We start from the raw sequence: 17,583 nt of genomic DNA on the forward strand, positions 1-17,583 counted from the left end.
GTGACCCGAGCCAAAGGCAGACTTAACCAACTGAGCTACCCAGGTGCCCCTAAATTAGTTTCTAAAAATCCTTACTTGGAATTTTTATTGAAGTTCCATTCGTATAAAGAGAACTGATATCTTTACAAAGTTAATTCTTTCTATCCATAAATACAGTGTAGCTCTCAATTTGTCTTTTTGTTAATGTCTTCTACTAATTTTTTCTCCATAAGATATTGCCCATCTTTTATTAAATTTATTCTTCTTTTTTTCTGTGTTAAGTGATTTTTAAAATTAGATTTTCTAAGTATTGGCTGGTTATATTGATTGTTATATTGCTCTTATATCAAGCTATCATTCTAAACTTTCATTATTTTTAATAACTTCTATAGATTATGTCAGTTTAGGTTCTTTCTCTACAGTTTTTAAATCTATTTCAGTTACTTACTGAGCCAGCGAGAAGGTGATAGTAGGCATTGTTGTCTTATTCTTGACTTTATTTTTTTTTTTTTTTTAAGATTTTATTTATTTACTTGAGAGAGAGAGACACAGCGAGAGAGGGAACACAAGCCAGGGGAGTGGGAGAGGGAGAAGCAGACTTCCCGCCAAGCAGGGAGCCCAATGCGGGGCTTGATCCCAGGACCCTGGGATCATGACCTGAGCCGAAGGCAGACGCTTAACGACTGAGCCACCCAGGCACCCCTTATTCTTAACTTTAAAGGGAATATTTTCAACATGTTCCCAGTAAGAATAATGTTTTATAGGTACACTTTAAAAAACAAAGGTAAGGATTTTCCTTATTTTTACTATTTATTATGAATAGGGATTGAGTTTTATTAAATATTTTGTCTGCATTGTTTGAGGTACTCATGGTTTATCCTTTAATCTGTCAGTGTGATGAATTACACTTGCAGATATCTAAAGTTAAACCACTCTTGGGGTGCCTGGCTGGCTCAGTTGGTGGCACTTATGACTCTTGATCTTGGGGTTTTGAGTTCGAGCCCCACGTTGGGTGTAGAGATTACTTAAAAATAAAATCTTTTAAAAAAGAAAAAACACTCTTACATTCCAGCGATTAATCTAATTTGTTCATAATGTGCTAATTTATTTTTTTGAGGATATTTGTATGATTGTTAATGTATAGGACCAGTCTGTAATTTTCTTTGTGCATCCTTGTCTAGTTTTGATAACAAGTTATCTACTTATCTCTTGGAATGAGCTGTGTGTGTTGCTTTTTTTTTATTCTTTTGAAGAGTTTGTACAAGTTTGGAAAGAAACATTTGTTGAAAAGTTTCCTATTAAATATCTTGGTCTTCTTTTTTCCTCGTGGACAGATATTTCTGTTTTTTAAAGGTTTATAGGACTATTGTTTTTTAAAGGTTTATAGGGCTATTCAGACTTCCTGTTTGTTCTTGAGTCAGTTTGGGCTTGCTTTATTTTTCTAGCTCTTTGGCCATTTTGTCTGCTTTCAAATAAAGCTGTTTATAACTTTCATTTATCTTTTTTTTTTTTAAATTTTTTTTTTTTAAGATTTTATTTATTTGCGAGAGAGAGAATGAGAGACAGAGAGCATGAGAGGGAGGAGGGTCAGAGGGAGAAGCAGACTCCCTGCCGAGCAGGGAGCCCAATGTGGGACTCGATCCCGTGACTCCAGGATCACGACCTGAGCTGGAGGCAGTCACTTAACCAACTGAGCCACCCAGGCGCCCTTCATTTATCTTTTTAATCTCTGCAGTATCCCGTTATATTCCACTTTTATTTCCTATTATTGTTTCCTTCTCTCTCTCTCTCTCTTTCTGGATAAATCCTGTAGAGATTGGCTATTTTGTTAGTCTTTTCAAAGAATTAACTTTTCACTTTGTTGATTTTATTACATGTATTTTTCTATTTTACTAATTTCTTCCCTTTGTTATTTTCTTCCTTCTCATTTCTTGAATTTTATTCTGCTTATGCTTCTCAAGTATTTTCAGCCTCTCTTCTAAAATAAGCATTTGAGTTTCTATATTTTTTTAAATTATCACGTTGGTGACAAGTTTGATATTTTAATTGTTCAATTCTAAATATTTTAAATTTCTAGCCATTTCTTTTTGACCTATAAGCTATTCACAATTGTTTTAAAGTTTCTAAATCTTGTATATGTGTTTTTTAAAATTTTAACTTTTTAGGAATGCCTGGGTGGCCCAGTTAAGCGTCCTCTATATCTTTACTAACTTTGTGTGTGTGCTTTACCTCTCATTAATTAAAAGAGAAATGATGACACTTCTATTATGGTACATTTTTTAGGGCTTTCCTAAAGTGCACTTACTAGTTTTGATTGATATATTTTGTGATTCTAATCAGGTACATCCAAGTTCAGAATTCCTACAGGCTCTTGATGAGGTAAACTTTTTCATTGTATTGGGTTCCTCTCTCCCTTATAATGTCTTTTTTTGGTTTTTGTTGTGGTTTTGGTTTTTTGTTTTGTTTTTTCCTCAAAGTCTTTTCTGGCCAGCAATAATATAATATTAATTAAAAATAGCCTGGTATGTGTTTTTTTTTTCTTCTTCTCTTCAATCTTCCCGATTCCTTATATTTCAGCTACAGTTCTTGGAATTAGCATAGAGCTAGACTTTTTTTTATTTCATTATTATTTCTGAGCTGAACATCTTTAGCTTTTAACTGACATATTTAGCCCACTTTTATTAATAATATATTTGAACTGATGTCTGCCATTTTACTTTGTGCTATTTTTTCTTTTTTTCTTATACGCCTTTACCTACTCCTGTCTTTTCCCCTCGTTTTGATTCATCGAGTTTTTACTGTGGGTTGTTAGGCGGTTTTTGTATTTTTGCCTCTGTTAGTGTGGAAGATACATAGTCTGTTTCTACTCTTTTAGTGCTGTCCTTCAAATGTTTATCATGTTTTAGCCTAACAAAATCTAAATGATCACTTTACCTCCCAACAACCAGTACTGGGAGCTTTAGAATACTTGATTCCAGTTATCTTCCCTCCTTAACTTAAACTATTGTCTATTATCTCAGTTTTCTTAAAAAAAAATATGTATTTTTTTTAGGGGCGTTTGGGTGGTCTGCCTTCCACTCAGGTCATGATCTCGGGGTCCTGGGATCCAGCCCCCAGTAGGGTTCCCTGCTCAAAGGAGAGTCTACTTTTTCCTCTCCATCTGGCCCTCCACCCCGCTCATGCACACGCACTCTCTATCTCAAAATCTTTGGAAAAAATTATTTTTTTACTTTAAAAATTTGCACAAAGTACACCTCACTTTTTCAGTGCAGTTCTCTGAGTTTTAACACACATGGATTTGTGTAACCACCACCCACAAACAGGTAGGGAGCTGTCTATCACCTTAACCTGAAATTGGCTATTCTCACTGAGCCTCATGTTTCTGAGATCTATCTAGTTGTGGCATGCATTAGTGCTCCCATCCTGTTTATTGCTGAGTAGTGTTCTGTTGTTAATCCATTCACTTGTTGACGGTTTGGGTTGTTTCCAGCTTTTTGTCATTGCAAATAAAGCTGCTGTGAACATTCGTGAGATGTTGTAGGAGTGTGTGTGTGAACGTAAATTTTATTTTCTCTAAGGTAGCCTTGCTAGGTCGTATGGCAAGTGTATGTTCAAGTTTGTAAGAAACTGCGCAGCTGTCTTCCATAGGGGAAAACATTCTGCGTTGCCCTCAGCTCCCAGCAATGAGGGGGAGTTACAATTGCTTTACATCCTCTCCAGAACTTAATATGGTGAGGTTTGATATTTGTTGTCGGTGGTGATGGTATTTTTGCCACGTTAAAAGCATTACCTCATTTGGGTATTAATTTGCATTTTCCTAATGGATAATGTTGAGAAGTGTTTCCTGTGCTTATTTGCCATCCATATATCTTCCTCAATAAAGCTTCTGTTCAGATTTTCTGCCCATTTTTTAATAGGATTTTTTCTTATTGTTGAGTTTTAAAGTTCTCTATATATTCTGGCTATGATTCTTTTGTCATGTATCTGACCTGCAAATATTTTCTCTTTCTGTGGGTTGTCTTTCCAGTTTTTAACACTGCCTTTCATAGAGCAAAAGCTTTTAGTTTTGATGAAGTTTAATGCATCAGTTCTTTTTCTTCCATGGATCATGCTTTTGGGTTTTTTGGGTTTTCTTTAATCAGTTATTTTATTTTATTTATTTATTTTTTAAATTTTATTTTATTATGTTACATTAGTCACCATATAATACATCATTAGTTTTTGATGTAGTGATCCATGATTCATTGTTTTCATATAACACCCAGTGCTCCATGCAGTACGTGCCCTCTTTAATACCCATCACCAGGCTAACCCATCCTCCCACCCCCCTCCCCTCTAGAACCCTGTTTGTTTTTCAGAGTCCATAGTCTCTCATGATTCATCTCTCCCTCCGGTTCCCCCCCCCTTCATTTTTCCCTTCCTTCTCCAAATGTCCTCCATGCTATTCCTTATGTTCCACAAATAAGTGAAACCATATGATACTTGACTTTGTCTGCTTGACTTATTCCACTTAGCATAATCTCCTCCAGTCCCATCCATGTTGATGTAAAAGTTGGGTATTCATCCTTTCTGATGGCTGAGTAATATTCATTTGTATGTATGGACCACATCTTTATCCATTAATCTGTTGAAGGGCATCGATCATGCTTTTGATAGCGTATCTAAGAACTCATTGCCTAACCCTAGGTCAAAGATATTTTCTCATATATTTTCTTCAAAAGTTTTATAATCTTAAGTTTTATACTTAGGTGTGTGAACTATTATGAGTTAGTTTTTATACATGATGTGAAGTGTGGGTCAAGGTTCATATTTTTTGCATATGAGTATTCAGTTTTATCAGAACAATTTGTTGGAAAGACTATTTTTCTTCCTTTGAATGGCCTTTGCACTGTTGTCATAAATCAGTTGGTTATATTGTCTAGATCTTTCTTATTCATTCTGTCCTATTTCTCTTTCTGTCTTTTACCACCATACTCTTTTGATGACTTAAGAAGTCTTAACATTAGGTAGTGAGTCCTACAAATTTCTTTTTTCTAAAAATTATTTTAGATCCTCTACTTCCTTCTCAGTCTTATATCGATTTTATATTCAGTTTGGCTGTATCTACAAAAAATCCTGTTGAAATTTTTATTGGGACTGCATTTAATCTATAACTAATTTTTAAATATTGATATCTTTATTATGTTGCATTTTCCAATCCACACAGTATGTGTCTCCCTTTATTTAGAGCTTCTTTGATTTGTCATAAGCATTTTGTGGTTTCCAGCACATACCTTCTGTACATATTTTGATTTGTACGTAAGTATTTTATTTTATTTTTTTTTGTAGCAGTTGTCAATGGCATTTAATTTTTAATCTCAGGATTCATGTGTTCATTACCAGATTAAATTTGGTAATTTGGAAAATTTGGAAATTTTCATTACCAGAGCCACCCAGGCACCTCAGGAATAAACCCAAATTTTTCCAAAATTTGGAAAAATTCATTACCAGATTAATAGATTAAATTTTATTTTTGTATGTTTGCCTCATGTCATGCAACCTTGTTGAACTCATTTGTTAGTTTTAGGTATTTTTTCCCTGTAGATTTTTTGGCATTTTCTACATGGACAATAATGTCATCTGTAAATAGGGACATTTAAATTTGTTCCTTCCAGATCTGTTTCCTTTTTGTTTACTTTTCTTGTCTTATTGCACTGACTCAGACTTGTGGCACCATGTCGGATGAGTGTCAAGGTCAGACGTACTTGCCTTGATCTCTTAGGGAGCAAAACACTAATCTTTCACCATTAAGTATAATGTTAACTGTAGGATTTTTTTGTTGATTTTCTGTCTTGTTTTGCAGATGTTATTTAAGTTGAGGAAGTCCCCTACTATTTCCAGCTTTCTGAAAGTTTTCACCAAGAATGGGTTTTGAATTGAATTGCATTGTCAGATGCTTTTTTCTATGTCACTTGATGTGATCAGGTTTTTCTTCTTCAGTCTGTATTTAATATGATGGATTACACTGATTGATTTTCAGATCCCTGGAATACTATCCCTGGAACAAACCCAACTTGATAATGGTGAATAATTATTTTTATATATTACTGAATTCTATTTGGTAATTTTTTTTTTTAAAGATTTTATTTATTTGAGAGAGAGAGCATGAGAGAGCGCGAGAGGTGGGAGGGTCAGAGGGAGAAGCAGACTCCCCGCCGAGCAGGGAGCCTGATGTAAGACTCGATCCCGGGACTCCAGGATCACAACCTGAGCTGAAGGCAGTCACTTAACCGACTAAGCCACCCAGGCGCCCTATTTGGTAATGTTTTGTTAAGGATTCGTACACCTATATTCACGAGGAATATTAGTCTATAGTTATCTTTTTTTTTTAACTGTTCTTTGGTTTTGGTATCAAAAGAATACTCCCTTCATAAAATGAATTGGGAAGTATTCTTCCTCTTCTGTATTCTGGAAGAGATTGGGTAGAAGTGGTGTTAATTCTTTTTTAAACATTTGGTAGAATTATTTTGTGAAGCCTTCTGGACCTGAAGATTTTTTGTGGGGGGTTACTTAATAGTACAAATTCAATTTCCTACTATTATAGGATTATTTAAATTGTTTATTCCTGAGGTGCCTGGGTGGCTCAGTTGGTTAAGCGTCTGCCTTTGGCTCAGGTCGTGATCTCAGGGACCTGGCATCAAGCCCCATGTTGTGCTACCTGCTCAGTGGGGAGCCTGCTTCTTCCTCTCCCTCTGCCGCTCCCCCTGCTTGTGCTCTCTTTCTCTTTTCTCTCAGAGAAAGAGACTCTGTCAAATAAATAAATCTTGTTAAAAACTGTCTATTCCTTTTTTAAAAAATTTATTTGACAGAGAGGCACCCCTTCTCTGTATTGAAATCTACTTTATATGTTCATATAGTCACTCCTGCTTGCTTCTGACTAATGTTTATGTGGTATATTTTTCTACAATTTTACTTTCAATCTACTTATATAATTATATTTGAAGTGAGGTTTTTGTCGACAACATATTTTTTTTAAACGTTTTATTGAGAGAGAAAAAGTATGAGGGGGGAGGGGCAGAGGGAGAGGGAGAATTAGGCTTCCCGCGGAGCAGGGAGCCCAGTGCGGGGCTCCATTCTAGGACCCTGGGATCATGACCTGAGCCGAAGGCAGATGCTTAACCGACTGAGCCACTCAGGTGGCCCTAGACAACATATTTTTTAACCCACTCTGCCAGTCTCTGTCTTTTAATTAGCATATCTAGGCCATTTACATTTAACCTAAGTCTGGCTATCTTAAGGCTTAAGTTCATTTCATTTTTGGTTTTATATCTGTTTTTCATTATTTTGTTTTCTTTTTCTTCCCTTCTGGGTTAGATTACATTTTTATTTCTCTGTAGCATTTTTGAGTGTATATCCTTGTGTAGCTATTTTAGTGGTGGGTATAGGTATTACGTATACATAGCTTATCACAGTCTACTGGGACCATTATTTAACCAGTTTGAATAAAAATCTAGAAACTTTACTTCTTTTTATGTCCCTTTATACTCTCCTAATTATAATTGTATTAAGTATTTCCTCTACATACATTCCAGCCACATACACAGTGTTATAAATTTTGCTTTAACCATCAATTTAGAAGGCTCAAGAGGAGAAAGAAGACAATTTTATTTACTATTTTTGATCACCAGGATTTTTTTTTTTCCTTCCTGATACTTCAAGGTTGTTTCTTTTACCATTTCTTTTTGATTGTTTTTTGTTTAGAACTTCTTTAGCAATTCTTTAAGGCAAGCCTACTGATGACACATTTTGTTTGTTTTCCTTTACCTGATAATATCTTGATTTTTTTTCATTCCTATAGGATATTTTCATTGACTAGATTGTAGGTTAGCTGTTCTTTTCTTTCAGTATTTGAAAAATGGTGTGCCACTTCCTTCTGTCCTCTGTAATTTCTCATCAGAAATCTTCTGTAATTTGAATTGTTTCCCCTCTGTTAATAAGGTATGAATTTTGTCTCTCTGCCATCAAGTCTTTGTCTTTAGTTTCAGAAATTTGACTGAGTCTTGGTGAGGACTTCTTTATGTTTATCCTGTTTGGGTTTGCTCAGCTTCTTGAATATTATGGCTTTTACCAAATTTGGGAAGTTTTCAGCCATTATTCCTTTGAGTATTTTTTTCATCCCTACCTTCTTTTCCCTCTTCTGGGACTCTGATGACATAAATATTTAATCCTGTGTTATAATTCCACAGGTCCCTTGTTTTTGTTTGTCCGTTTGGTCTATTTTTGCTGTTTTTTAGACTGGGAAATTTCTATTGTGCTTTCTTCCAGTTTACTGATTTTTCTTCTGCTTCCTTCATTCTAGAGTTGAACCTGTCGACCACGATTTTTCAATTTAGATTATTGCATTCTTCAACTTTAAAATTTTCATTTTGTTCTTTTTTTTTTTTTTTAAAGATTTTTATTTATTCAACAGAGAGGGATGGGGGAAAGAGAGAGAGAGTGCACACAAGCAGGGGGAGTGGCAGGCAGAGAGAGGGAGAAGCAGGCTCCTTGCTGAGCAGGACCCTGGGATCATGACCTGAGCCAAAGGCAGACACTTAACTGACTGAGCCACCCAGGCACCCCCATTTTGTTCTTTTTTAATCTTCTGTTCTGAGACTTTGTTTTTTGTTTTTGTTCTTGTTTTGTTTCAAGCATGTTCATAAATGTTCATCAAAGCATTTTCACAGTGAATGCTTTAAAGTCTTTGTCAGATAATTCAAACATCTTTGTTATTCTGCTGTTGGCATTTATTGATTGTCTTCATTCAATTTGAAATCTTTCTGATTCTTGATATGATAACTAATTTTTAATTGAAACTTGAGTATCGTATTATATTATGAAATTCTGGGTTTTATTTAAACTTTCTCTTTTAGCTGATTTTCTGTGATATCATTCCAGCAGGGAAGGAAGAATTCTGCTTTGTTACTGCCAGGTGGAAACAGAAGTCCGGGTTCGCCTCTTGGCCTTCACTGGCTCCCCCAAGGGGGTGGCGCTGCTCATGGCTGCTGGGTGGGAGTGGGAATTCTGACTCCCCATTGGGCCTTCACAGATACCTCCCTAACTGGGAGGGGTGGGAGTGGTTTGTTATGGCTATCCATTTGGCTTGCATTGATGCCCTGGCAAAGGATGGTTTGTTATTACTGGATGGTGGTGAGAGTCCTGACTCCCTCCTGTGCCTACTGTTACACCACCTCTGCAGGGAGGGAGAGGGATGTTTTGTCACCACCAGGTGAGGGTAGATGTGTGGACGGCTCGTACGGTTTCCACTGTTACGGCCCAGCAGTGACAAATGTCCCAGCTCCATACTCAGACGTTTCTGATGCTACACTGGCCAGGAGGAGGTGGGGAGGGTTGAGTGCCTTGTTATATATAGCCTGGCAAGTGTGGAAGGCTAGGCTCCCTTCCCAGCATTTGCTGGTATGGGTGGGGTAGGACAACAGTTTTTTGTTTTTTGTTTGTTTGTTTTTCCTGTAGCATTTGGCTTGAGTGAGCAATTATTGTCTATAAACATTTCCTATCTTGCCAAGTTGCTTGTTTCTGATCCTTCGGCTACAGAGACCTGGCTTTTGTTGGGCTTGTTTTGGCTGTCCTCAATGGTATTTCGGTTCACAGCTTCTGAAGCTCCACGTGTGGAATATATGAAGCAGAAATCCCCACCACACCATGCCATTCATCGGGTCTGGTGGTACCTAGCCAGGCTGCCTTCTGTCCACCTTGCAGAGTTTTCTTCTTTATTTTTTTTTTATTATTTTTTTTCTTAAAGAATTTATTTATTTCACAGAGAGAGAGGGAGAGAGCGAGCACAAGCAGGGGGAGCAGCAAGCAGAGGAAGAGGGAGAAGCAGGCTCCCTGCTAAGCAGAGAGCCCGATGTGGGACTCCATCCCAGGACCCTGAGATCATGACCTGAGCTGAAGGCAGACACTTAACTGACTGAGCCACCCAGGCGCCGTTCTTGTTTGTTTTATACATAAGGTCCCAGGGTTTTGTTTTTACTTAGTGAGGGGGAATAGGTGAAATGTGTTCACTCCATCCTCCCAGAAGCAGAAGTCCTCTCACACTCTTACTTCAATGTATCATTTGTTCTTCAATATTTCATACATATGTCACAGTCTTTGATAACTCTGGTCATTGACGTTCTCCAGGCTCTCCGTATGTTGTTTCTTCTTTCTCTGTACCTTTAGTGTTGACAGTTTGTTTTCAGAGGAATTTGCGCTTTGGATGTGTGAGCGTGAGAAGGAGAGACTCCCAGAGACACAGAGAACACACCTATGCGAGAGAAATCGTTGACTGAACCTTATCTCTGAGATTCTCCAGACAAGAAATTGAGAATGCTTTGCTCCAAAGAAGATCCTCATTCTCCCTGGATGTGACGCAGGGGTTGCTAATTGGTTGGGGCCCCTCCAGCCCGTGTCCAAGTTCTTTCTTGGAATGTGTTCATCTCAGGTTCAAGCCCCCCCGACTTTCTGGTGGGGGCGCCTAACACTCGGTTGGCATATCTCCGTGGTGGCATTTGCATTTGTCACCAGAACTCAGTGTTTTCTTCTTCTTTGCTGTTTATTGATCCCTGCTCAGATTTCTGTTTCTTTTACTTACTTATTTGGGGGAGGCCATGCGGTATGGTTTGGGGAACATACTTAATTCTGTTATGTAAAAAAAGAATGTCTGGAAAGAAAGAAACGTGTTTGCTGTCCTTCATCCAGGTTCCAGTCTGTAGCAGAAGAGTCTGCAGAGGATCTTGTTTGCCGGAGGATTTACAGTTCCCAGTCAATCCCAGGACTTTTTCTCTTATTAGACATCTCTGCTGCTCATGTCTGTTTTTCTAGTTTCGCCATGAACAGAGAGAGTGGGGAATAAGAATGAGACTCTGTTCCTAATTTTTTTTACTGACGTGTTTCTCAATTTTCTCTTTAGGGCAGAAAAGACTGAAGTTCTGAGTGAAGACCTTCTTCAGGTAAGGTCGTCACCAGCCCTTATATACGGACACCAAATATGTCTTCCCATTACAACTTGAGCTGTTTCAGCTGCTCGGACCGCTCTTGGTGCAATCTCTGTAGACGCAACCTTTCCTCCTTTACCGTCTTTAAATACCAGTTCACATAAGAGTTTTCAGGAGACATGGCAGTCATTTGACTGTGGGGTTCACAGAGAGCCCCTGACTCTGCCATTGCCCGCCCCCCTCCAGTTCTCCAGCATTGGGTGCTGTCTCCCCAGCAATGCTGGTCTCTGCAGAGCACGGGCCAGACTCGCCTCCCACGATCGTCCCGATCGATGGCCCCACTTCTCCTGACCTTGCCCTCGTGCGGTGACGCGACCCCCCACTGCTCTGTCTGCAGGTGGAGAAGCGCCTAGAACTGGTGAAGCAAGTTTCCCACAGCACGCACAAGAAGCTCACTGCATGTCTCCAGGGCCAGCAAGGGGCAGAGGCTGACAAACGTTCTGTAAGTGCCTTCCTACCCACTGCCCCGCCGACAGCTTCACCCCTGGAGGACAGGGCACCCACTCCCGGGGCCTCGTTTGGTGTGGCTATGTCGTCTCTCCGGCCATTTCTGTGTCTGCGAGCTGTCAGGTGGTGTTTCTGTGGTGTGCCAGCCCCTTCACACATCTTCCCGCCCTTTAACCTGCCTGAAGCACCCCCCACCCTGAGCAGGAAGCACACGGTCCCTCTCTCTGTTTTTCCTGCACTGGGGCAAACCAGGGTGTGCTTGGGAGTCCACCGTTAGGGAAGCTTAAACCTGGGTCTTGTCTCTGCTTCAGCTCGCTCATAGATTCCATTTCATGTGCCTCCATAGTACCGTAAGATCTCCCGGAAAAAATTACACTGTGGTTTTGGAGGTGACAGGTGACCTATAAAGACCCTGGGAAAAGGATTTCCCCTATAATGAAACAGTTAAAGAGAGCCAAATGGGGCGCCTGGGTGGCTCAGTCGTTAAGCGTCTGCCTTCGGCTCAGGTCATGATCCTGGAGTCCTGGGATCGAGTCCCACATCGGGCTCCCTGCTCAGCAGGAAGCCTGCCTCTCCCTCTCCCACTCCCCCTGCTTGTGTTCCTGCTCTAGCTATCTCTCTCTCTGTCAAATAAATAAATAAAATCTTAAAAAAAAAAAAAAGAGAGAGCCAAATGATGGTATCCTGACGTCTTTGTGTGTAACCTCTATCAGTACTCACGGGCGGTGTGTATTGTGATTCTGTTGAGCAGTTCTTGCTGTAAACATCATCGCTGGCTCACTTTCCCTCCTGACCTCCTGCCCCGCCCCCAACTCCACCAACACTTAAAATATTTTCCTAGATGTTCCTTTGGCTTTATGACAAGAGATCTGCAATCTGGGACGTTTTAATCCTCCTTGAGTTTAGAGTCGACATGTTTGGTGTCTGATTGTCTCTGACCTGGAGTTACTGTTGACATCTGCTTCCCAGTGGTCTCTCTGAGCCGTCCCCCACCCCCTCCCCAGCTCCCGTGGCCTCCTTTCTAGTGACGGTCACATGATGTGTCCTGACGCTTCTTCCCAGTCCCACGCTGCACTACAAGACGCCAGTCTGCCTACCCTGTCCATCGTTCTGTCTTCTTCCTAGCCCTGGTGTCTTCTTCTCTCTTTTTTTGAGTATCCATTTTAACTTTTTTATTTATTTTTATTACGTTATGTTAGTCACCATACAATACATCATTAGTTTTTGATGCATGTTCCATGATTCATTGTTTGTGCTTAACACCCAGTGCTCATTGCAGTACGTGCCCTCCTTAATACCCATCACTGGGCTCACCCATCCACCCACCCCCTTCCCCTCTGAAACACTGTTTGTTTCTCAGAGTCCATAGTTTCTCATGGTTTGTCTCCCCCTCTGATTTCCCCCCCTTCATTTTTCCCTTCCTTCTTCTAATGTCCTCCATGCTATTCCTTATGTTCCACAAATAAGTGAAACCATATGATAATTGACTTTCTCTGCTTGACTTATTTCACTTAGCATAATCCCCTCCAGTTCCATCCATGTTGGTGCAAATGGTGGGTATTCATCTTTTCTGATGGCTGAGTAATATTCCATTGTGTATATGGACCACATCTTCTTTATCCATTTGTCTGTTAAAGGAGCCGGGATGCCCTTCAGCAGACGAATGGTGTCTTCTTTCTTAATATTCCCAGCAGGAATCTCTTAATGTGTGGTAGAAATGAAACGTTCACGGGTTTGGAAAATGTCTATGGAAGTAATTCTGTGTATATCGGGAATTTCAGCAAAGGGAACCTGAACAGTCTAAAGGGAGAGTCTGGAAAATTGCTTTGGACGTGAGACCCATTCATTAAACAAACATCTAAGGTGGGACTCCAGGAGATAGATGTTTTGAGTAGGGGCCTGCCGCCAGGCCTGGCCATGACCCACTTCCTTTCATCTGTTCTAAGAAGGGCTGTTTTTAAAATAACTGGTCTATAATACAGAATAGGATCAGGATTAGCAACTGAACATTATCTCTAGAGGGTTGAAACTGGCCTTTGGTGTTGTCAGGTTGATTACTACTAGCATTATTTTTTCTGGGATGAGGTAAAATTGCCTAGATGTGTCGGGTTTGAATTGAATTGAGGGTCTTGCAAACTATATCAGTTAGGAGGCATTTGGCTCCCTACATATTTTAAAAGATGGGGTATTAATAGAAAATTTAAGATCTGGTGAGGCCAACAGGTCAGGGGATCACTGGCATTAAAAACGTAAATTTGATGGGGGGTGCACCCTGTGTCATGCAGGGCCATACGGGGAAGCACCAGAGTTACTCAGGATAGAAGGAGGAAAATGTGGGCAAGAGACATGATTGTGCTTTCCCCTGGGAGGAATGGATGAAGCAGGATAAACAGGCTTAGGATGGGCTTGTTTGAGAAACTTCAGCAGGCTCTCATCCCTAGTTGTCTGGTACCTGGCCCTGAGTGGGTTAAGGCAGGTGGAAGTGGCCTGGAGAATGAGAGCACCATAAAAGAGGTAGTTGGGGTGTAGGCTAGGCTGTGGATTGGTTGGTTTTCATTTGACAGGCACGCTCATGCGTGAATTGTTGACTGTCTCCAAGTATTGGCTAACCCTGGCAGAGGCGGTCCCCCCAGGGTAAGCAAGACACCAGATGTCAAAGCCTCAGAATACAACAAATAGAAGACATAGTTAACACACTAATTAATTGCGACTTCAGCAAAAAGGCACTTACTGTATATTACTTCACAAGATGTCTGGAGTAGCGGGTCCCAAGGTATATTCAACAGCTTTGGGTCAGCAGTTCTGCAATGTTCTGGCTCCTCCCAGTTGTAATGAGGCTGCTGCAGCCCCGGACATCACATCTTCACGTAACCACATCATAGGCATATAGTGTGAGGGTGAGTGGTAAGAGGATAAACTATCTTTGCATGCTTTTTTTTTTGTTTTTATCAGGGAGAAAAAAGTCTTTCCTGGAAGAATTTCTTTTATGTCTCCCTGCAAGGGAGGCTGAGGAAGTGAGTATGTGTTGGAGAGAATTGGGTTTGCCTTGACTGGCCGTGAGGCACCTGCTGGGATGCACGTGATCGGGCTTCTGTTGGCAGGGAGGGCACGCAGTGGTATGATCAGGCCCTACGGGTTGCAGCCATGTTAATACAGTGATCACCGTGCAAGCTGGATACCCATGGGGTTGACCTGGAGGAAGTACGTGCTGGAAGTGGGTGCTCGAGTATGTATAGGTCAGTGATTTCCCCGCACAGACTTCGCGTGTTTGATTGGGTCAGTGATTTCTTGAGCTGATCAGTCTTTTCGTGTCTTCATAGGACTGAATATAGGATCTGGCTGAAAAGAAAGTCAGAGAGCTGTTTTAAATATTTAACAGCCACAGACTGGCAGGAGAAAAATGTCCAAGGCCACGACTCAAATACACTTTTCCAGTTTTTTTCTAAAGTAACACATCAAGGGATTTAATAGGATACATGACAGTTATTAATTGCCTTGGGTACTGAAATATGTACTCGGTTCTTTGAGATTATTAGGAAAGGAGATGTGTCAAGATCTAAGGAACAGCGAAAAGAAAAAGAGATTAAAAGTGAGAAACTTAAAAAAAAATTGAAGGGGGAAAAGTGGGAGTGAGGGAAGCAACAAACAAACAGTAAATAGGGAGGTTGGGTGTGAAGAGAGGGTCGAGAGGTTAATATAGAGAAGAAACTGATGGCGGCCAGAGGGGAGGGCGGTTGGGGGGGAACGGGTGACATGGGTGGGAGGGCAGTGGGAGGTACCAGCTTTCAGTTATGGATTGTACAAGTCAACAGGGATGAAAGGCACGACATAGGGAACATAGCGTATTGTAACGGTGCCGTATGGTGACAGATGGTAGCTATGCTTACGGTGAGCATGGCGTGCGTGTGTATACAGTTGTTCAATCACTGTGTTGTACACCTGAAACTAATGTGGCATTGTGTGTCATCTCTACTAAAGTAAAAGGGGGGGGGGGGAGGTGGCCAGGAGAGGCGTGTTCTCCTAGGGAATGAGGCCATCTGAAGTGAGCAAGTGGGGTCCTAGCATCTCAGAATGGGAAGGGACTATAAGAGTGTCCAGGTAGAGGGGCTCCTGGGTGGCTCAGTCGGTTAAGCGACTGCCTTCGACTTAGGTCATGATCCCGGAGTCCCGGGATCGAGCCCCGCGTCGGGCTTCCCGCCCGGTGGGGAGTCTGCTTCTCCCTCTGCCCCTCCCTGCTCTCATGCTCGCTCTCTCTCTTTCAAATAAATAAAATCTAAAAAAAAAAAAAAGAGTATCCATGCAGTGTTGGGCATTTTATTGGCGCACATGACACATTGCTATTTGTCACTTCTTTTTAAACAAGCTCGTTAGCCCTTTAGCAGTTGAGTGCAGTTTCCAACACCAAAGCTTTTATCATATATCTCTAAAGGTTTGGCTCTAAAAGCTGAGGCTGGCTGTCCCATGGGAGTGGACAGAAACGTGGAGTTTTGTGGCCGCAACCTGAGTGACCAGAGCAGGGTTATTCGGTGAGCACAGAGTTAAACTGGATTCCTTAAGTGGGATGGAGAATAGAAAGCATACGAATTAGGTTTCCATTTTGCTTCCTTCAGTCCAAGCTGATTGCCGGTTATTTCATCGGTTTTTAAGACCATCAGCATAAGGAAAATAGTTTTTCCCTGTCCTTGCATTTCTCGTGGGGAAGTAACATTCAACAAATACACTGTTAGCGGGAGTCCTTCTCCACCTTCCTCACTAAATACTTGGAAAGCGCCACGTCCACCACGGAAGGTGGTGCATCTGCCAAGTGCTGAGCAAACCCAGCAGGATCCCCATCCTCTGGAAGCTCATGGTCTTCCAGGGAAGCAGCCGGTACACGGAGTCATTAGTTCCTCAGCTGAGGTTTCAGGGCGAAGAAGAAGAGCTCACTAGGAATTAAATAGTAGAAGATGTCTGTGAGGAAGTGGCCTTTAAGGGCAGCAGAAGGTAATGGCAGCCAAAGGGATGAAGCTGCTTCTAGGACGAGGCAACAGCTGCAGAATTTTCAGAGACAGGAAGGAGTTGGGGCATCTTTGAGAGACACGAAGGTGGCCAGTGACTAGAATATGGACAGCGACAAGGAGAGGGGCCGGAGATGGGACTGCGGGGACCCCATCGCACCTTAGAGGCCATGCTAAGGATTTGGGGGAGCCAGTGTTTTAATCAGAAGGGGCATGGTTTATTTATTTATTTATTAGCAATCATGTCAAAATGGATACATGGGGGCAGAAGCTATGGTGGAAGAGACCGACAAAGATGGGAGCCATCTAGGCGAGATGCATTGGGATCAGGGAAGATGGAGAGAAATCAGCAGATGCGGTAGATACACAATGTAGAGCATGCAGGACTTGAGTCGATGTGGGGTTGTTAGGAGTGGAGAGGGCTTTCAGGGTCTCTGGTTTGAGCGACTCTTGACTCCATAAGATTTGATGAGATCACCTAAGGAGACAAATGGCCCTTGAATCAAGAGCCCCAGGACCTGTAGCATTTTAAGCCCTAACAGGAGCTGGATCTAGCAAAGAAGGCAGAACAGTCAAGAATAGTATGGGAAATCCACTGCCTACTCACTTCTAACTCCCAGACGTCACCCTATATTTTTCTCTTTCCACAATCCAGACTTTCAGAAGGTCCCACCTGCTCTTCCTCCAGACAATTTCCATTGCCTTCAGTATTTGCCACCCTCATCCATGCATGCATCCTCTCTGGCCTCAACACGGCCAACCCTGGCAGGTCTCCAGCTCCTCCTCAACCCTGTCCTCTTCATAATCCATTCTCTACACCGGAGATCAGATGGAGCCACCGTCCTGCTGAAATCCCACCAAAGGATTCCCATTGTAGAATCAAATTTCACCTCCTTACCCTGGCCCTTGGACCCTCATGACGCGCCTTCGCCTGCATCTCTGAGCTCGGCTCTTGCTCCCACCCCCGTCATCACTGCCCCCACGGCACTGACCTGTCACAGAACAGAGACATGCCCACAACTTTTTCCTTTTCTAATTCTAGCCCTGGGGTTCTCAGGACGGCTCCCCTTCCCTCCTAATGTTTGTTCCCTTCCTTCCCGCAATCACACCGCCCCATTTTATTTTCTTCAGAGTGCGTATTATTA

The 17,583-nt window shown here is 41.5% G+C and overlaps 1 protein-coding gene across 3 annotated transcripts in view; it reads left to right on the top strand.

Moving 5' to 3' along the window:
• The window catches only part of ARHGAP44 (Rho GTPase activating protein 44), a 164,543-nt gene that overhangs the window by 78,492 nt on the left and 68,468 nt on the right, over positions 1-17,583 (top strand). For all 3 annotated transcript variants that reach the window (XM_034989629.1, XM_034989631.1, XM_034989630.1), the window contains exons 2-3: positions 10,910-10,949; positions 11,332-11,436. In XM_034989629.1, coding sequence (XP_034845520.1) covers positions 10,910-10,949; positions 11,332-11,436 — 145 coding nt within the window. The remainder of the gene's footprint in view (positions 1-10,909; positions 10,950-11,331; positions 11,437-17,583) is intronic.

The sequence above is a fragment of the Mirounga leonina genome, unplaced genomic scaffold, assembly GCF_011800145.1.
Source record: "Mirounga leonina isolate KUSES-001 unplaced genomic scaffold, KU_Mleo_1.0 Mir_488, whole genome shotgun sequence".
Lineage (NCBI taxonomy): Eukaryota > Metazoa > Chordata > Mammalia > Carnivora > Phocidae > Mirounga > Mirounga leonina.